At 35.9% G+C, this 21,709-nt stretch overlaps 2 protein-coding genes across 3 annotated transcripts; both read left to right on the forward strand.

Moving 5' to 3' along the window:
* The first annotated feature begins 4,283 nt into the window (after positions 1-4,283).
* LOC115631803 (cytochrome c oxidase subunit 7A1, mitochondrial) lies at positions 4,284-4,849 on the forward strand. Its single transcript, XM_030528642.1, has 3 exons — positions 4,284-4,361; positions 4,484-4,555; positions 4,618-4,849. Exons 2-3 carry the CDS (start codon positions 4,511-4,513, stop codon positions 4,759-4,761), a joined length of 189 nt encoding a protein of 62 aa, XP_030384502.1. The 5' UTR covers positions 4,284-4,361; positions 4,484-4,510; the 3' UTR covers positions 4,762-4,849.
* Positions 4,850-5,067: 218 nt separating this feature from the next.
* Positions 5,068-7,315, forward strand: LOC115631573 (coiled-coil domain-containing protein 28B). Of its 2 annotated transcripts, none has more exons than XM_030528365.1 (4): positions 5,068-5,292; positions 5,350-5,566; positions 6,178-6,510; positions 6,573-7,315. In XM_030528365.1, the coding sequence occupies exons 1-4, from the start codon at positions 5,149-5,151 to the stop codon at positions 6,785-6,787; spliced, it is 909 nt and encodes a 302-aa protein (XP_030384225.1). In that variant the 5' UTR covers positions 5,068-5,148; the 3' UTR covers positions 6,788-7,315. The 2 variants fall into 2 exon arrangements, with proteins under 2 accessions (XP_030384225.1, XP_030384226.1); XM_030528366.1 differs by having other exon boundaries at positions 6,433-6,510.
* Positions 7,316-21,709: the final 14,394 nt, after the last annotated feature.

Below are 21,709 nucleotides of genomic sequence, written 5' to 3' on the forward strand. Positions count from 1 at the left end.
AAATTGGTTTAAAATAAATTCATGTTGAACTCCGATTTATTATCAACAGTTGAATGCGTCAACGAATTCGCAATTTTCTGCCAAGCGTGTTTTTACTGCAAACAGCACTCCGTTTTTATAAAGTTTTATTAAATGTTCAGATTCCTATACTTGTTGCAAACATCTGAACGGTATTTAATATATTGCCACAGACTTGGCCAACGAAGCTTTTTATCATTTAATATGGGCATACATACATATGTACATAGAGTGAACCCTTTCTAGTTTGAATAGGTTAGGCACAATCAAATTTGAATAAATTTGTTTCAAAAGAAACAATTATTAAACGACCTTGATTCTTTAATTGTTATTAGAAAGTCGTGTAACATGTATTTCCGAAACTTTCTTGTATATTGTTTTCAGCTGAGAAGCAAAAAGTCGAATTAAAAAAGCCTTTAAAACTCAAATCTTAAAACTCAAGTCGACGCCAGCAACAAAGTAATGAATAATGTGAGTGAATACTGTGAATATTATCCGTCATACTCAAACAACCAGAATTGTGAACCACCACTTGGTTGTATTTTGGTTGCTATTGTGATTGCGAGTGAGCGAAAACGTCTTTTGTGAACAAACAAAATTCACCGTATGAGCGAACGTGCGAGTGAGTGAGTGAATAGTGTGAATGCGTTATAAGCGGTTTGTGAATTTTTGAATAGGAGCCCATAACATTGAGGCAGTATTTCGACGACTTTGTGCACTCAGATTGTCGGTTCACCATAGCCACCATTGTTGTTGCTGTCTGGCAGCCGACTGTGACCGTAAAAGTGCCTGTGCCTTATATTTGTATTCGTGTGTCTAAGCAGTACCAGCGTGTGCAAGCGAGATAACCATCTTACTATTGTAGGCAATAGCTTTAGTGTACATGCCAGGCAATACTTTAACAGCGCGCTGCTCTAATTGCTGCCCGCCTGTTAACTGTTTTAGTTAAAGAGCAATCCATTTTGTTTTGCGAAAAGGAGTAGCCAACGTCGCCATTCTGTGTGTCTCCATGGCCACAAAAAAGGCAGTCAGTCAGTCAAAGCTGTGCCATCTTTTTCTGTTCCACTACGAAAAATAGGATAGCGAAAAAAGGAGCAGATTTCATTCCACATTTTAGTAGTGAAATGGAATTTTTATTGAATCGAGCACTATATTAATTTAACAAATATATATAAATTTAGTAGCCAGAAAAGAAGAAATTGTGTTTGTTTTTGGCATTTAAATACATATTAGAGTTTTGTTAAGCTTTAAGCGCATAAAGACTTTGTTGTCGCCCACAAAAGCTAATAAGAACAGTTCAAATAAGCGCATTTAAAGCTTGGAACTCGGGTAAGAATTCATGTATAGGGGGAGAATAGGCTGAAATGAATCGCACTTTTTTCATCGCATAGTTTGCCAAAGCTATTGGACTTTTTCAAAATCAATTGTTTTAGCTTCGTGTTGTCTTTTAAATAGCGAAAATATCATTAATTTAAAGATAAGTGTACATTTAAAAGAAGAAATATTCGTTTCTTTTTTTTAGCCGTAAATATCAGGAAATTCTTTAGAAATTGGTTCACAATTTTAACACAACATAATATGTACATACGTGTTTTAATAAATTTATTATACATAGATGCCACGCCTGCAATAGGTACTAAAATTAATATATAAACTGCGCCATCTCTTGGACTTAAAAACAACACACTCTATATTAAATATTTTACTTTAGGTTGAAGGCCTCCTCTGCGCTTCTCATGCTGAAAGCTGCTTCAAGCAGGAAAAGCTGGTGTTGAAATGGGGCGGGGCATCATCATACATATATGAAGAAATAAACAATTAATTAGAAGCTATATCCTACCTCTACCCTTCTTACGGATCATAGCAATATCTGGTTTAATATTAATTTAATAAATAAAAGTTTGCAATTTAAATTCAAAAAACAGTGCTACTCCGTTTTTTATATGAAACAATGAACCGGACCCATTTACAGCACCAATATTTACGATTAAACTAAAAACGTTGTGCTTTTTCAAGCTTGTCAAACGAAACGTTTAATGGAAGCTACTTTTAGAACCAATAGAATTTAATTTTAAAAACAAATTGTTAATGATTTCATAAAAAAACATACCCCTCATCTGCCCCTCTCATGGGAAACGCCTAACTTAAATGCATAATAGTATTTTTTTTAAATATCTGTGTCTTAATTGGTGTCAATGACTGATTATTGGAGTGATCTTTATGAAACTCGATAATTGATTTGAAAAATTTTGAAAAATATTCGGAAGAAGTTTGATTCCTATGTGAAAGGTTCTGGTTACCATTTTTTTTAAGAATTAAAAATTTAAAATATTACGAACTTGGAAACTTAATTTTAATTTAAAGTCTTTAAATTCAAATTTGTCTTCAAATTACGAATTTTTTAGGCAATCCTATACCATCTTCTATCTGTGTGCTTCCAAACATTTGGAAAAGGTTAACAAATCCATAAGTACATGATTCTGGTAAAAGTTTCCATCTGCGAAGCACGAAAGCATTGAGAGCGCTTTTAAGACGCACACACGCACAAAGATGATGAATGTATGTATGTGTATACTCGTACAAGTAAATATCTTTGTAGGTACATAGTACATACTTGCATAATTGTGCAATGAGGTGCTTTTGAATAGCGCAATGAAATTTTTTCATACACATATAGATGCTAACAAGCTCCTCTGAAATGATTAAGAGACTACAACGTTGTTGCGGGAAATCGGAAACAGTGATGTATTTTATAAAGGCGTGTCTCATTTTTAGACTGAGAGTATCTTAGCAACAAGATCGCCGCAGAATCTTAATAACAATTAATTATAATTAAGTATTAATGAAATTTCCTATTCACTGTAGGAGTGACTCCTTTTTTAAGATCTCATATTATGTTTAAATTGTAATTGTGGAACGCGTTGTGCTTAATAGGGCCAACAACACGTTTAGAACTTACAAGTAAAAAACTATTTATGTAGCTTGAACTTTTCGAATGCTTCCACGAGAAATATAAAAGCACTCAGAGGTGAACTTGACAGATTTAACTTTGTTCAAGTTTCGTAAAACCAAAAGTTAATTGAAGCTCTTGTGCTGGGCGCCGAAAATGTCGAAGGCTTTAGCAGGGCGATTTTGTATTTTCAAAAAACAAGTCGCCGATGGAGACGGCCGCGTGGAGGGATGAACGATCCAAATTCGAGCCATTTGCGGATATTTTGTTGTTTTGGCGAGAGCTTAAGACAGCTTTTTCTTCAAAATGTATAAAACAATGCGCTGTGTCATATTCTAAAGACCCACAAACACAAAAAAACACAATATTGCCTACGGGGAATTTGTAAAATAAAAAGCGAGGCAAAATCTCAAAGTACCGCGCTCTTGCCCGAAATCACTTTCGTGCGTTCACACTGAGCAGTGGGCAATGCGATTCGTTCGTTGTTAAATAAGTTTGTACACCCAACGGCAAATTGCACAACTCACCGAATTGTAGAATTATTGTAATCACGAGCAGGCGCACAAAATGCAGCAGAAAGTTGGCGAAACTCGAACACGCTTTCGAGGACAAGGCACGAGCACTAGTGTGGAAGCGAGATAACGATAGGAGCAATATAGCTGTTGCGAGTGTGCACACACACGAAAACCGGTGGCGGCAGAGCTGCCATCACATCTTTAAGTAATCGTAAATTATAAAAAATAATGAATATTTGATACCAAAACGGAAGCAACGGTTATTTACGGAAGACAACTTGGATAGACACACAGTGTGTTTCATTTATAGAATTTTTAATTGCAATAAACATGCTAAATTGTGCATGCCAGCATGTTGACAACCCTTGTTATTTGACAGTGGAGTCACAACGGGCGCAAAACCAAAGCTGGTAGAATAAAAAGCGCGGGAAACTTTTGCAACTGCCTAATTTTGTTGGGCGCCTGCTAAAAAATTTACAAAACGACAAAATCGTGCGAACAACGGAACGTATAAATCGGGTACGCGAAAACAAAACGCTTGTCGAACTGTTCGCTCCCACATGACGTGTTCGTTCGTTCAACCCTTGTTCGATAGGAATTATTCCGGCGGTCTGTGCTGGAATGGAAAATGTAATGGAAAAACAAACAATTTATTTTATGGCAATTTAGTTAACTAAAATGTTTGTAGTCGAAAGTGAATTGATCTGCTGTTTGTCGTTGCATTAAATGGCAACTCTTACGAATGCTGCACAGCTGCAATTCTCAAAAGTGGCAAAAGCCTTTGTCAAAAACATATGTAACAAACTATTTTTAACTGATTTCAATTGCAACAAATCTGAAAAGGGTGCAGTTGATTTTGTAACTTGAAAAGTTTAAAGGTGCGTTTAGAAGTCACGAACAAAAAATAATATTTCATTTTGAAAAGTAGTAAAGTATTTTAGCTTATTATTATTTGCTTAAGCAATATAAACCATAATATGATGAGATTTTTCAATTTTAGCGAATTACATAACAACCATTAAGTACAATGGCACTACCCGAAGGACTGGCAAAAAATATGAAAACGTTTCAGGTTGAGTAGATTTACAATTTAATATAGTAAGATTTCATTCGGTAATGAAAATGTAATTACAGGCTGCGAATGATCTGCCCGTTTTTCTCAAAGGTGGTCCAGTGGACAAGGCTCTATTTGGCATAACTGTTGGCCTTTGCGGAATTGGCCTAGTCAGCATTGTGCACATGATCTACACAATGGGTTTCGCTAAAAAGAAGGCATAAGCAAATTGTTTGTAATCTAGATTTAGTTCCATGTGCTATAATGTACACACTATAAAGCACAAATAAATAAAGGCTTACGTTTTATTTATTCGACAAACATGATTGCATTAAACAATAGCCAATAGGGCAATGCCGTTGACATTTGATAACAGTGCTTTTGATTTGAATTTGCCGCCGTTCACAAAAATTTGAGCAGCGGATAGGGTCACACTCTTATTTGCAGAAGCAACTAGTTCTTCAGCTGTCGTTCAGTTCGTTTGAGTCTTTGCTTCTTCTTGTTCCGACTATCGTTTATCAACACTAATCCAAATCAGTGAAAATAAAAACAAAGCATAGTAAAATTGCTTAAAACTATTTGGTTAGTCAACTTGCTATAAATAATACAGCATGGAGCCCAATGATGAAGTGGTAGAACGCCAGAAACTAGTGCCAAACGATGTGGAAACCGAGGAAGAAGCACAAAGTGCGCCCAAATCAGCTCAAACCCCCGCCTCTGCCTCACCATCTCCAGTTGCGGTGCCAAAGATCAATGTAAATATTTATCCAATGCCATGCGATAGTTATTCGAAGCTTACCATTTTCTTGCAGATAAAGGGCGTATCCAGCGGAGAAACTACACGAAGCCGTAATTCAGCTTCCTGCTCTATTGAGCGCACCATATCAGAAAAGGGACAGCCGCCAAATGCAGCCAAAGTGACGTATGTAAATGAACGACGACCGCGCCCACAAGCGGGTGGCGTTAGTGGCAGCGGCGCCGGGGATGAGCGTTTCGAGTTCAAAACAAGACCGCGAAAGCTTCTCAAAGGTAAGCATATATATGCTCAATAGTTAAAAAATAGTTGTCGCTTTTATTGCAGTCGCTGTGGGCGCTTTTGGTGTTGGCTGCAAAAAAAAAAAAAAAAAGTAAAAGAAAATGCAAGTTCGAATACATACGCACTTTTTGCTAAATTAATTGTTTGGTTATTGTGGTTATGTGTGTATTGTTTGTCACCTATTTTAATGTCCATATCATATGCACTAATTGTAAGACTTCGCGCCACCCCATGTCCTTCGAGCACGCCGTCTGACGCACTTTTAGTCATTTAGCCATATGGCCAGCACATTACGTTTTTCTCAGTCAACGCACACTTGCACATACACAAATAGGCTGTTATAATTTCAATAATGGAAATGATATGTCATTCGACCGACAAGGCGGTGACGATATGGGCGATTGTCTGTGTGTGTTTCATTTACTTGTGAGAATCCTTAGAACTGAACACGCCACGTGCGCTATACATTCATTCGCATATTTATAATTAGATGTCCTTATCATTTATATTAATTAATTATTTTATGATTTGTTTAATTTATTTGTTTACTTTTATTTTCATGTTTTTGATTTTCACGTTGTCATTCTGATTTAAAACAAATTAGATGATCAAAACAGTGAGCACAGTTTAAATAGCATAACACTTGTGAGCAGTGAATGGCTGGCCCCTCATCCCAGCAAGGACGAGCAAGACAGCCACCACAACAACAACAATAACAACAACAGCACAAAAACTAACAACAACAACAACACAAACACGAACAATAACACCCCACGCAAGCCGCCCATGCAAAACGCCAGCATCCACAGCGACAAATTCGACGATCGTCCGATTAAACATCATTCCTTTGTCTCTGAAGTGCCCGACGTGAAGCACATGGAACGCGCACTGTTAGGATTACTCGATGATTTTCATTCGGGCAAGCTGAAGGCTTTCGGTACGTATCCGCAACTTACACTGCAGATTAGTAGCTTAACTATTTCCACACTTGGGCTGCAGGTTCTGGCTGTACGATGGATCAAATGACGAAAATACGCGAGCAACAGGAAAGCCTTGCCAAATTGCATTTCGAACTAGCCGCTGCCGATGAGGAGGAGCATGGCACTGAGTTAAACGCCACCAAAGCACAGGAAAACATGCTTCAGCTGATGCAACGTCTGGAGCAACTATCCATCTCCATTGAACAGCTGCAAACCAGCCATACGGGTCTCTGAGATTTGGGGTTCCTGCACGCAGCAACGCTCTGCGATCGTCTGCTGCTGCTCTGATATGACATATAAAGCCATGTGCAAGAACTAACTGGGCAACACATTTCAGTTATTGACACTGACGGAATGGTGATATGCGTGCTTCTTGGTTAGGCTACTTTTACACGAGAGTTTTTAATTTGTATGAGGATTTTAAAATGAGTTTTATGTAGAACTTGTGTAAATATTTATTAAGTTATGTGTTAATAAGTACATATATGTAGTAGTATTTTATAAGCTTCTTATAACATGACAAAAACAACATTATTTAGCCAACTCGAAGTGATTGTATAACATTTTAGAGTAATAGACCACGTGCTCAGTTAAGTTAGAGATGTTAAAAAACACAACAAAACTGAACACTATATGTATGTAAAACTTTTGCAGCATTAGACATTTATAGGATGTTTAACTAAATATTGTTTGTTATAGTTATTTGCAATATAAATTCATTAAAAATTATCATTTATAAAATAAAAAATGTTGAAAAATGTATTGAAGCCTTGAAAAAATACGATTTTATATAGAACTCCACATTTGAAGGATAAAATATTGAGAAATTGGATTTATGAAAAGTTATTGACTTAAAATGCTGCCAATTTGAAAAACCGTGTTTATAAAATTAATGGCAGCAACCAAGCTGTAACCAAAATCAATCCTTGACATATAACATAGGCCAATCGAAGAAGCTATGTGGAACTGGTAGGCTGGTTAGATAGTTGAACTAGTTATGCAAGTTGTAATTGAGTCGGAAATGACAATGAGAACTAATGCAGCCATGGCAAGAATTCAAACTGTTCAACTTTGTTAAGAACATACTACTTATTAATGAAGAACAAGAAAGAAATGCTAGGAGCTCAACTCTGTCTATTTGTGTCTCGGACTTAGGAGAATTTGAAGTTTGGTTATTCTAGGTCTTCGAATTTCTGAGATCCTTGCGTTCATACACAGAATCGAACGGACGGACGTACATGGCTAAAACTCGACTTGTCATCCAGATAAAAAATACATACACTGTAAGTAAAGGGGTATACCCTTAATGTATAGGGTATAAAAAGTGCGACTAGAAAGCTCCAAAGTGTATAAAAGACGCAAAGAGAGGGAGATGTCATGGCGAATCGACTTCTTTAAAAAATTAACGCTTTTCTGCTTCTTACGAAATCGTCTGTTAGTTAAAGTTTAGTTGTTTGTGTTTGTAAATCCAAGCCAATGATAAACCTAACTACATTGAAAATGTATCTTCCAAATTTACTTGTACTTTTGATATTCTTTTTATTTACATAAAAATCTACAAATAGGATTAGATTAGGAACTGATTTCTCAAGAACTTTGGGGTTCGCCTTATCTGAAGTCAAAATCTAGTACATTGAAAAGGGTTAGTTTTTGTTTTATTCGCTCGCCTTATTCTTATGTTCCAATAAAATCGGAGCCCAATAGTAGAAATCACAATTGAACCAATTTAAGTTTAGTTGCTTTGTTTATATGAGAAATCAAAGAAATAACTCCAACTAAGGAAAATTGTCGGGAATTACTCAGAAATACAGAAACAGGGTGACACATCTATCGGCTCGGCTTTATTGTAACCAACCAAGAGGTTCTGCTCTTAAAATATACAATTGTATAAAGGGAATCTAAATCAAAAGGATTGAACACACGTCTCATTAACTTCGATGAACTTAAAGTTTGTTGTGCCCAAATTTTTGCAGCTGCTAAATAGTTTATTTATTTTATAATTAATAATCTAAACAATCCCTATTTCCAAAAGACAGCTCCCATTCCTTTCCACACATCATTCTCAAAAGTGCATTAAAATTTATTCACTTTTCTAAGACTTGAAGCATTTTTTTAAAACACTTAAGCACTAAGAACATTAAAAATATGTCTTCTTGTTAATTCCAATTTATTATCGTTATATCAGTTCCGTTGTTGTGCATTTCTAATTATTCCGGACCTCAATATCCATAAATAATAAGTTGGCGCGGCCTTTCAAAAAATTCCTGGGCCCATCAAGAATTCTGTTTTGCATACACGATGATGACGTTGGGGATGATGATGATGATGAGCCTCGATATACTAAGTATAAGGTGAACCCAACCTTTGGACAAGTGCATTCGTACATAGGGAATTCGTTTGTGGTTTAATTTATGAATTTGTATTCAGAATGTGTCCTCCACTTGGCCTGTCGTCGCTGCTGTCGCCACTCCATTTGTTGTTGTAGTTGTTGTTTTATATTTTTTGTAGCTTAGCTCTTCTCGTTATTGTGATCGGGAAAAGTTTTTTGTGTTGTTTCTTTTTAATGTTTCTTTAAATCCGGGTTTCAAATAACGCCGAGCTACAAAAACATGCACTGACAAAAATGTCACTGAAGAAATGCTTTCTAACCGAACAGGTGATGAGTTCGACACAAATTAGTCAATTGATTGGAGAAATCGAATTTAAATTTGTAACTCCAGCAATGTAGCTACTGTACTATTAATAGTTTTATCAAAGAATATAGATTTTACATCACTTTGTATTCAAATTTTTTCATAATCATAATTTCTTTAATAAAAATAGGGTACAGCGACTTATGATTTAAAATTTCACGATAGATTATTTTTTAAAGGCCCTTCAGTTTTAACAATTAAATAACAAACATACTTTTTGCATATATTATTCATTTAATTACTTCTAAGGTGGATGTTTTCTAAATCTTCACAATGATCTGCAACAAAATTCAATTTGGACTCAAAATGCTTTTGTTATTAATTTTTTAATAAGTTATACTTTAAATCAATTTTTTTAGGGATGCAAAAATTAGGGCTGGACTGCTTTCTTAAATATCGGGGTTTTAAAGGTCATTGGCTGCAAAAAGTTGCTGATAAAAATCCAGAAACCACGTATGGAAATTTCACCACCTTGCTGAATACAAATCTGTCCATTTTCTTTTTAATAATGCTGAGAAAATGACAGTAATTTATAGTAATTTATAAATTAATTGCATTTTTAAAACTTCCTTTTTAGGGACAATCGGTTTTTATCAGATGTATAAAAATATTGGCCATTCGAAATCCTTCAATAAAAATTAATAATAATCACAATTTACAAACAAATAAATTGAAAATTTAAGGTCTAAATTAATCCTTTATTAATTTATGATTCGATAGAAATCTATTTCAGTGGATTATAATACGAATTTTGATTTTGAATTAGGTGCGCGGCAGAGGAACTGTGGTAAATACATCTATTGTATTTTATAGCTGTTAAAATAGAAAATTAAAACGAAAAATGTCAATTAAATAATTTAATACCAATAATTTCTAACCTCAATTTATTAAATTAATATTAAATTTCTTAATCACATTTAACTTATTGAAAACATGTACAGATGAACTAGAAGAGATATAAGTATTAAAAAAGAACCTAAAATTTGTTGTTTTTTTTTCATTTATTTATAATTAATATATTTATATATATTTCGCATAGCTTTAAGTTAATATTTAATGAGTGGGCTTTATAAACAAAAACTATGACATTGACGGATATTGTAAGTTTTCATTTAAGTTGCTGATTGATTTAGTCAACTTTTTTTGTTGCAGTGTGAGCACTTGTTGGTTTTGTTGTTGTTGCTTTTGCTGTGGTGGTGGTGGTGGCTCTCTTTTCAGCTTCGGTTGCGGTCAGAAGCGCTGCTTGGTTAGCGGTTTAGTGCATTCCTCGCTTATGTTGAACATCATTTGCGTCAAATGAAGAAATAAACACTCTGCTCGGCGCATCCGCCACTCTGCATACAAATGCATACCAAGAAGATTACACAAAATGGGAAGGGGGTGGGGGGGGGGGGGGGGGGGGCGGAGGAGGTTATAGAAATGAAGAAGGCACTGACAAAATCAGGGGCGAGGCAGCTGCTGGCAATTGCTGGCAACTGCAGTCTTAGCTTCCAGAACGCTACCGCCAACGCGCGCTCACTTCCATTGTCCGGCAAACGAAGACGACGACGACTGACGTTCCATCACGTGCGCAGCCGTGCCGACCGTCGCCCTGGCTGCCTGTCCATGCGCCTGCGCATTGAAAAGGGTCGGCCAAGAGGCAGGAATCAAGCACTTTGGAATGGGAATATCCGCGACGCGCCAAACCCTAGAATACGATAACAACAACAAGTGTCATTTCGTGGAGTGGGTGCACCACTCTGATGAAACCTTATGTCTTCGCAGTAAGCTGTGGAGAGCGGCGAAGGGGAAGGGGAAGGGGGGCAGTTGTGGCAAAGGCACTGCCACTGCCACTGGCACTGACGGCGTCGCCGTTGCCAGTTCATCGAATCGAGTGTGTTATGTAAAAGAAAGAAGTCATTAATATGTGACCCGCATATCAAGTTTCGAATTGAAACGAATTGAACCTTTTGGTCACATGAGAATTTGATGAACTGCCAGAACTGCAGCCGGTCGGTCAGTTCGGTCGTTTGGTCAACAAAGTCAGCGCCGATCGTTGATACCTCCGGGCACTTGTTTCAACAAGTTACAGCTCTTCTGGCTTTGGCTTCCATTTCTTCAAGCAATTTGATATTCTCACTACCATTGCTTTACTAGCTCTGTGAACTTTGTTCGGCAACCGAATTATTCAGAGAGAGCATATATATTCTTTTAAGGTCTCGAAGAACTTATTTAATAATCATTAAGATTGAAATTGAACTTAAATAATAAGTCTGTCAGCAATAGGCGGCAAAATCGTAATACAAGTAAATCGGTGGTTAAAATAATAACTAGAGTGTATTTCTAAAGATATGGGAATCAAATGCATATTAAGAATGTTCTACTGGTTAAAATTTATGGTTTTTCATCAGTCGTTAATCACAAATTTTAACCATGGATGTAAAAAAAAAATATATATATATATAAATGTAAATGTAAAAAATGCATTCTAATGAAAAAAAGGAAGATTGAGGAATATCTTTTAAGCTGAATGATATTGAGGATTATTTATATTCATTCTTTTTATTTAAAAATACTTTGAATGTGTAGAATTGTATTTTTAAATTATTTTAGAAATGTTTATTTTTGTTATTTTTCTCCTTTTTCATTTACTAAATAATATAAAATTATTTTCATGCAAAAAAGGAAAAAAATGTATTCTAGTCAAAGAAAAGTTGGGGTATATACAAAGGTTGAGGAATAACTTTTAAGCTGAATAATATTAAAGTTTCTTTTTTTTCTCGTAAATGGATTATTTATATTCATTTTGATTCTTTTTATTTTAAAATATTTTGAATGTGTAGAATTGCATTTTTAGAAATTCTTTTATTTGTTATCTTTCCCCTTTTTTATTTACTAAATAATATAAAAGTATTTTCATGCAAAAAAGAAAAAAAATGTATTCTTTGTATTTTTTTGTATTTTGTTTATTCTTGGAAATGGATTATTTATATTCATTTTGATTCTTTTTATTTTAAAATATTTAAAATGTGTAGAATTATAATTTTGCATTTTTTTAGAAATTCATTTATTTGTTATCTTTCTCCCTTTTCATAATATAAAAGTGTTTTCATTATATTGTTTATTTAAAAATTATTAAGTTTTTTAATGAACTTGTGTTCCTTTATTTATAGAAGGAGTTTAAAAAGTTCATATTAAAAAAGATCATCTAACCTTAAACAAAGTTCAGCTGCAACTCAACTATGAAAACAGTTAAGCTACGGTCAGACAGGAAAAGAATTTGCACGATAATCAGTCGAATCTTTTACAAATACATACATATGTCATAATTGTATTATTTCAATTAAAACTACTAAGAATTTTATATTCAAGTAAAATTTTCTTTTCCAAAAATAATTACTTTTTTTACTTTTTAAAACGTACAAAATACGACCAATGTGTATGCAAATTATTTGCTATGTAACTGAACAGTCCAACTAACTTCACTGAAAGAGAAGGAGAATAAATATAAGCAGCTGAAATTTTCGATATTTGTTTTTATTCGTTTTTAATGTTCCCCAAATGAGTCGAATTTGTGATTAGATAGATTGCTTTTTGTTTTACCTTTTGAAATTAAAATAACTAAATGAAGGATGTATACATACTTATTTATAAAGAGAGGCGTTTAAGGCACTGCTCAATTCAGCTGCTGGCCCTTTTAATCCTTTGCCCAGCAGCAGGTCCTGCGCTAGTCGCACCACCCAGACACAAAGACTATTGCGGAAATTACGTTGCTGATGACAGAGTAAAGCGGAAGAGCCACGAAACGTGCTCACTATGTGGGTGTTTGTGTGAGTTCGTGTGGGTGTATGTATGTGTGCGGGTGTGTGTGTGTGTGGGTGTGTAAAGCCTGGCAGGCAAACACAAAATGGAACATCCAACGCCCTGCTCTCTTCCTCACAGGAAGTGCGACAAAATTCAAACGTACTGCAGTCAGGCATCCTGCCTGCCTGCTTGCCTGCCAGCCTGCCAGGCTGCTGCGGAAGAACGGAAGAGCAACACGGCCGAGGGGCGGAGGGCAGGAGCGTTGGCAGGAACTCTGACTGACAGCCAGCAGCGTCATAAATAGCAAGGCAGCGCACCCAGCGACCAAAGTTGCTTCCAAAGAGGAAGTGAGTGCATGGCAGAAGCTCTTTAGCCATGGGAGGGGATGAAGGGGCGGCCGTATTGCCAGTGGGTCGACATACCTGCCATGTTATCCCACGCGCTTAGACGCAAATCACAATATATATTCAGAGCGCCAGCCAGCCACAGTGGTTCACGATTGGAATCAAACCCTTTCTAACTGCTACGAAGCCTAGGGAGCAGATAAGTGGGAATCTTAACTCATTTTTTTTAGACGTCTGCAAATTGAATTAATTTACATTTTCAATAATTGCGTCACTCCATTTAGACGATTATGTAATTGTATACTTACGGCTTATTTATTTATTATTATTATTTCCTAGTGCGACAAGAAAAAAATTCTTATAAATTAATGCACGAGTCACAAGAAACATACAATTTGCTTTAAACAAATTTAAGACGGTTTGATTAACCTACTTAACCTATTTTATAAAATTTGTGTTACATCTAATAGACTTACTTATTTTTAAAAACAATTCGCAATTTTCGCAGAAAACTATCAACAAAAATTATGAAACAAATACAAATGATTGATAAGCGGAAATATTTGTCTTAAGAAAGTCAGGCGAAGATGCTCTCAAGCTACCAACTGTAATAGAGTCCATTAATCTTTTTCTGCCCAGTTGGAAAGCTTTAAAATCTCGTCGAGAAAATCGTGCACATCTCTAATATTAAGGGTAACGATCTTTTTAAAAGCGTTTTTAAGTAGCTGGAATCATAATGCCTGTTCGAAATCTAGCCGTGCAAGATCATCCGAAACATGAGTGAAAAAAACCCCAACTATTTCACTATATATTTTAACAGATGACAGATAAAGAGTATTCAAGGAACCAGAACTGATTGAAACTTTGGAACACCTTCTTTAGCACTGTTTAACATTCAAAACAAATAGACTTGTGCCACTTAAGAAGGTGGCAAAATTCTCTGCGGCGAGCATTTCCAAATCAAATTCCGGATGCTGACGAATAAGATGCTCTCCAAACTGAACTCGAATAACGTAACACTAAGTACATATATTTATTATTATAATATAATGATAAACCACTTCCAAAGACATCAATTCATTCCCTCTACTTTTACCAAAAAGATGGACTTATCATTAACATATATAATGTTAAAACAGATGATCAGATGGTGCAGGTCGGGATGATCGTATTTTGTTTTTTTTGCACGTCTCTAGAAAGAGGCCGATATCATGAAAATAAATAACAGCTAAAGATACGACATAACAAGAAATTCCTTATTGCCTTTCCAGATTAGAGCAAAACTTGAACTTTATTGTAGAGAGTGCGGAAAATAATTTTAGCTTGCGTTCGGTTTAATTTAAATTAACAATAACAACCAACTTAAGAGCATTTAAAAAACACTTGAAATGTTTTATATAATTCTTATATTATTGTTTATAATAAATTATATTTTTTGGTTCTGTTTTTATTAAGTTTAAATAACAATCGGATGTCCGCACAGTATTTTTATTTTCATCTATTTCTTAATTATGTAATTTTTTTCAATTATGCCATTACTCATAAATTTCTACATATACGAAAACTATGTATTTACAGACTATATAAAATTGAACTCTCTAAAAAGTGAGTACATTGTAAAATAGTTTAAAAAAATTTAGACAGTTGTTTTAAGTTTTTTGATATAGCTATTTATTTATAAAGTGTTTCGCGTCGCAATCATCATGACAGAAGCATCATTAAAAATTGTCATAGTTATCATAAAATTGCCAACCTAGGGCAGATTTCAAATAAAGGTGAACAGAAAAAAAACTAAAAAGTAGATTGTAAAATGTTAAAAAAAATTAGGAAAGTTGTTTTAAGTTTTTTGATCTGGCTTTTTATGTTTATAAAGCTTTTCTATTCTGTGTTTTCCTGCCAGTTTCCTGCCCACTTCATTGTTTATTTTCAAAAGATAAATAAAATATTAATATTTTATGTTTATCTGTATAGATCTAAATGAATTACAAGTTGTCTAGAATCGAACAAGTATTCTGCATAATTTATGGAAAATGAATTTAATTCCATAGAGAAGCGCAAAGTTTATCTGCAAAATAATTGCGAATTGGAATAAACTGATCATCAATCTTCGTTTGAAAGAAATTTCTTAAATATCAGAATAAAATGAGCTGAAACAAGAAATAAAGAGCTGGGACTTGGCAACGGCATGAATGTAAGATTAAAATAAAACGACTGTAGCAATGAAATGCTTTCTTGGAAGTTCCGCTAACGTTATCAACAAGTTGTTTTGGTTTCTAATTCAATATATACAGATATATATGTATAAGTATATATATGAGAGCATATATATGTATAAACACACTCTCAGAATTTGCATTTTTGCATTAGTTTTGGTGTGATTCGCTGGGAAACCACTGTGCTGTGACAGAGTGTGGTGCTATGGGGTTGTGATGGCACACAGGAAAATTTGAGGGCGACGTACTTTATTTCCTGCAAATGTCCTCGAAATATGAACATTATATCCCGGAAACGGAAGCTGCAGCATTTCCAGTGGGAGTAGAAAAGGCTGAGCTGAATGTGCCAGTCGGGCAGAGCTCTTTGGCAGCTGAGCAGCTTGGCAACCTGACTGCTGGCTGCTGGCTCCTGGCATTTGCAATTCACAAACGTGAGCACGGCAGATGCCTCGCTCGGACGCAGGACTCGGGACTACTGACACTGATGTGTTGTAAGGATGTAGTGCCATTGAGCCTTTGCTCGCTGGCTCGATACAGTACGAGTAGGTAAACAACCGTAGGAGGCACCGACAACGACGAAATGTACACACAAGTGGAGCATCAGCAGCAGTCAGTGTCGGTTACCGGTCCAAGGCAGATGACGATGTCGCATCCTGCAGGAAGCGTGGCGGGCAGACAGGCGGAGACGACTTTGGAGCGTCAGAGCCAGCGGCAAGCTACATGGCACAAAAGACGTTGCCTCGGCTAGTAACTGTTATCGATGGCGCAGGGGCCGGGAAGGGGCGGAGAATGCTAGAACGGCTTAGCAACGTAGCTGGCTTCTATGCGGCACCGTCAGTCGCCGCTGAAACGGAATACGAAAAGCCTTTAGATGGCGGAAATGACGGAAGTAACAGAGCGCTCCTTTGACAGGAAATCATCGTCGTCGTCGTCGTCGTTGTTGTTGTTGTCGTCCTTCGCCCCTTGGTTCTCATCGTCATGGACGTAAATTAAATTCCATGCAAAGTTAATTTTCGCCACCCAGGCCCCTCCTCCTCTTGCCTCCTTGCACTATATCCGCATGAAAGACATTTCAGAAAATTTATTGTACGAGCATACTCGTAAGGCAGCGATGTGAGCAAAGCTTCTAAATCAACGGAATGTGAGAAAGGATGTGAGGACAAGTTTTTTGATGACTGCATAATGGGATAGATAAGGTTGTCAGCCAATGTTTCAAAACATACACAAATGCATTTTTTTTATATTCAGAAACTGCGTTAGGGATTTTCGAAGTTTTGGCCGATACTGTACAAAAACGTTAGACTGCTGGCCAAGGGAATTCTCATATCAGAAACTTCAGCATAGTAGCTGACCTACATGACCAGAGAAAGATGTTAAATAGTTCCCTAAATTTTAGTTACTTAAAAAATACTATAATAATCAATTCTATAAACTTTTTTGCAACAATATCTATTGCCTGCAATTTATTTTAAATATTGGTCAACCAAGTGGGGATACTACATAATATTATATTCTTAGAAACTATCCAAAAAATATGGTTAGTCTTATATCAGTTTTAAGTTAGCTTTCTGCTTATGTGTGTGAATACTACATAATTTTATATTCTTAGGAATTCTCCAAAATATGATCAGTATGCACATCGACAACTTTTGAACGGCTAGGGTCTAGTCTAGTCTAGTTCTATCCATACGCAGTAGTTGTAAAAAAATCGATTTTTTTGACATCGTCTATGTTTTGATAATAATCGATTATTTCCGATGACTTTTTGAACGCGATGCATCGACGATCATCGATGTGTAGGCAAAAATATCGAAACATTAATTTTAAAAGGAATGTAAAAGCTAAACGGAATCTTGTTGGAGATTTAAGGGCTAAAACTAAATATAAATTTCACATAAATACCGAAAAATAAATAAGTCGATGCATCGATGTTTTGTCGCGACTTATCGAAGTTTAATCGATGGCACTTGACGATAGATACGCATCTTATGGTTGTGGGAGAACTAAAATTTTTGTTTTAAATAGTAAACCCCAAAAACTGTTGCCTTTGTGGAAGTGGCTGCTATAATAGAAATCCACAATACCCAGAGCTTTTGCCTCTCTCTTATACTCCATACAAGATTACAGCTTTTATATCGATCCGATTTATTTTTCAGTGTTTCGGCAAAGCACCAAGTTATCCAAATTCACCAAGTATCTAAAATTTCATTTGTATAATAATATAAATACATATTATAAATTTACCGAATAAACAAAGTTTAAGCAGGGTCCTTCGAAATGTCATTTAAAATACTATAAGTCCGTTATGGTCAACTTATTTGAAATCTTTATACTAATTCGGAAAATATATAAGTAAAATTATGAAACCAAATAAAAGGCTTGACTTTACGGATGAAATTCACTAAAATGCGTAACTTTTATTAATGATTTCACTAATTGATTTCACATAATTAATATTTGTGTATTTATCACAAGAATTTGTACAACATGCCAGGAAAACCTTTATAGTCCCTTCTACAAACCTAATATACTCTTATCCCTTTTGGGTATAAAAAACGATCGAGTTAGGTCATATAATTGATTTGCGTAATTTTCTTATTTATGATGCAATTTTATGACAAATTTTCTGCTATTTATATCATAATATTTTTGTATTCGACGCTTTATAAAATTAATAAACAGATTAATTATAATTGTTATGTATATTCTCTATTGAGAAAGCCTATTCCGTATCCATTATAGTTCTGTTGTTATGATTAGCTGCCATTAAGCCCGTAATACCCCAGTAATGTAGGCATAAGTGTTGGGCCAATAATAGTTCAGTTGTTGTTGCCACTCAGAGCACTCGACATGGGAAAAATATCCCTCCAACGGCTAGTATTTAAAGTTTTCTTTGTTTCCAGTGCGTTACTAATTTATGTCATCTGTCGAATTTGCATTTTTGGACATTTTACGTTCAATTGGAAAACTCGAAGACTGGAATTCTACCGCCCGAACATTTTGTGGCGTTTACCCATCAATTTTATTAAGTTATTCGTATTCTTCATGGATAATGTGCTCAACAATCCAGTAGTGTGGTGTGTGATGACAAATCTTGTATTGTTCAAAGACGATATTTTTGGCATTATACTGTGGATCAGTGATGTCCTTCACTGCTACAATGCCTATCAGATACACCGGATGTTCCTGTCTAATGAATTCTCCCACCACATTATAGGGATTGTAAACGAAGTGCTTGACATTCTGAGAGATTTGTCGGAGACTTTGGGACGTTTGATAGACTACAGGATCGATACGTACATATTGCTCACATTCATGACCAAAATATGTCTGACCTGGTACAATTTTCGTAACCTAATAATGGAGTTTTTTACAATTATTCGAAATCCGTCACTCCTTATAGGGCCTTTGACCATGGAACTTCTTTACTTCAGCTACTTAATCTATCAACTGCTGCTTATAACCTGGATTAGAATGGTCAACACATACTTTACGGAGTATACAGAGCTTTCGGAACACAAGCGGAGAAGTGGACGAAATGTCAAGCGATTGGTACAGATCCTGACATTTCCAACGCGTTGGAAAGCTCTGCACGACCAAATTGTACCCATTTGGCTGAGGGCCTCTAATTTGCTATATTTTGGAATATTTGTTGCTGTTATGGAAGGAAGTTACATGTTCCTGTGCATAATTTATACGAAAGTCCCCATCTATTATAAGTTTGAGCTTATAATGCAAAAGCAAATCGGCATTGTGTGTGAGCCCGTGGTGAATATGTATCTGATTGGCATTATTAACGACCATATAAATCGGCAGAAGAAATCTCTGAAAGCTAGAGCCTTTGTCATTCTCTCGCAGTATCTACATTTCGATCCACTCCTGCGTGACACCAAATTGAAGCTTATCTCTCAGGACGTAAGTTTCCACTCTTACTCATACATATATATATATCTCAAATAGTAATATCAAGTATATTTTAACAGCTTGAATTTCTCATCCTCATGTTGCCCCAACTCTCCCTATCCAGCTTTATATTCAATGCTGATGTGATTTGTACGCGAGAGTTCGCTTTGGATTATTTTGTTTTGACATTCGGGAACTTATTGTCGATGCTTCAATTCACGTACGACACTCTATTTAGTGTTAAGAATAAGCAATGGTGTTGCACCTATTTAAGCGACCTTAGACAATTTGTCTATAAGAATGCTAATGATTCCGATATTTTGGAGGTAATGTTCTATTATACGGGATCGACACCCCCTCCACCCGACCTACTTACTTAACCCCAAAATACTTAAAACTTATGTTTGAAAAAGCTAACGAAACTTGAATAAACTCAAAGTCTAATCTACACCTCACATTATTGTGCAAGTTTTTGCGAGTATTTTGAGAGTTTTAGGTGATTTTTGCACAGGTATTATCTACGATATTTATATATTTTATTTATATTTATATGGATTATGATTAAGCTTCTATTACGATGTATTATTTCGCCAGTTATGTTAAACATAAGAACTCATAACATACCTTGAATTGAATTATATACACCTAATTCTGTTTTTACACGGTAGATTGGTTCCAGAAAAAGTCGTGTAAAAAAATATATGTATATGTATATCATATGTTGTTTTGAATATATAACATTTAAAATTTTCAAACCGTTTTAAATCAGAGCCGTCTAAAAAAAAAGAGACGGATATTGATTAACACAGTTTGAAAATTAAAAATTTCATATACATATATTTAGAGCTAAGTAACCAATCATGTCTTCTTTACACGGTTGTTTCTGGAACCAATCTACTGTGTAAAAACAGAATTAAGTTTATTCTGATTATGCGTTTAAGTAACTTTTGAAAAACCTTCAAAACTGCACCCACATTATTTTTAAAATTTAAAAATTTCGCATTAGCGGAAACAGAAACAGGGCTATTATTAATATTTGATTCCCAATAGAATGCACAGTTTTTTTCTTTGTGACACACAGCAGACATCAGACAATTGAGCAGCAACTAACGTGTAATTGCCGACCGAAGAAGAAGCATAGGAAAATGTTCGGTCAATGTACCGCTAGATGCGACCATAAACAGACTGGGATACAAAAATTGAGTTCCTAACTGGAAATGCAATGGAATAGCGCAACAATAAACCAATTGGCAAGATTGTTGCGCAGGTCGAGCCGAGACTCTTGCATCTCTGGTAGTGCGCCAAATGATTACGTGAAAGGTGAAAGTTGTAAGCGCGCCCGAGAACCGCAAAATACGAGTATATGCGAAGAAAAAAATCGAAAAAAAAAACACAGAAAAATAATAAGGCAAGGAAGCGGCAGGTCGGGTACTGGACGCTGATACCGACAAACGGTGAGAAATAAATTGAATGTATGTAAGTATGTCCGTCTGTCTGTCCAATATCTGGCTGACTGAACCTGAACCCACCTGTCGCCAAGTTGAGCGCGTGTGAGCGGGACCGGCGCGTATCTGATGGTTTGGCTTTGGCACGTCGTCAATTCAGCACATTTCCGTATGCGAATGTGGACCAGTGGCACAGTAGTCTCAGTCTCAGTCCCAGTCACAGTTGTAGCTCCAATGGAGGTTTGCGTGCTTGAAACCACCTTCTGACTATTTATGGCGTTGCTGCGGTCGCGCATGCGCCGATTGTGGACTGCATTGGCTCGCTCTTCTTCGACGCATCGACTTGCTGACTGGCTCTGTGTGATGGTGGTCCAGCAGTGATGCGCACAAAATCACAGCTTGTGATTCAATCAGTGTGGCTGTGATGTCCCCGAAATCGCAGTTTGTTATTCAACCAGTGTGGCTGTTAGTAGCAGTGATGTAAATATGCATCGATACATCGCGATGTATCGATTTTTACGTAAGCGATTGTTTTCGATTTTAACTCGATGTCACTGTCGATGTTTTGATCGATTTTTATAAAAATATCGATGTTACGAACATTCCTAAACAGGGAAATCCCGGCAAATACACAAAATTAATAAAACTGTGATATAGCTTGTAAAAAAGTGCTAAAGAACTGCTAAGAAACCAAACCAAAGCGAGTTATTATTCTCATTTCAATCGTAAATTCAGGGCCTGGCATATCCTTAACGAGCTAGCAGGAATCCCACAA

The sequence above is a fragment of the Scaptodrosophila lebanonensis genome, unplaced genomic scaffold (assembly GCF_003285725.1).
Source record: "Scaptodrosophila lebanonensis strain 11010-0011.00,11010-0021.00 unplaced genomic scaffold, SlebRS2 tig00001412-arrow-pilon, whole genome shotgun sequence".
NCBI lineage: Eukaryota > Metazoa > Arthropoda > Insecta > Diptera > Drosophilidae > Scaptodrosophila > Scaptodrosophila lebanonensis.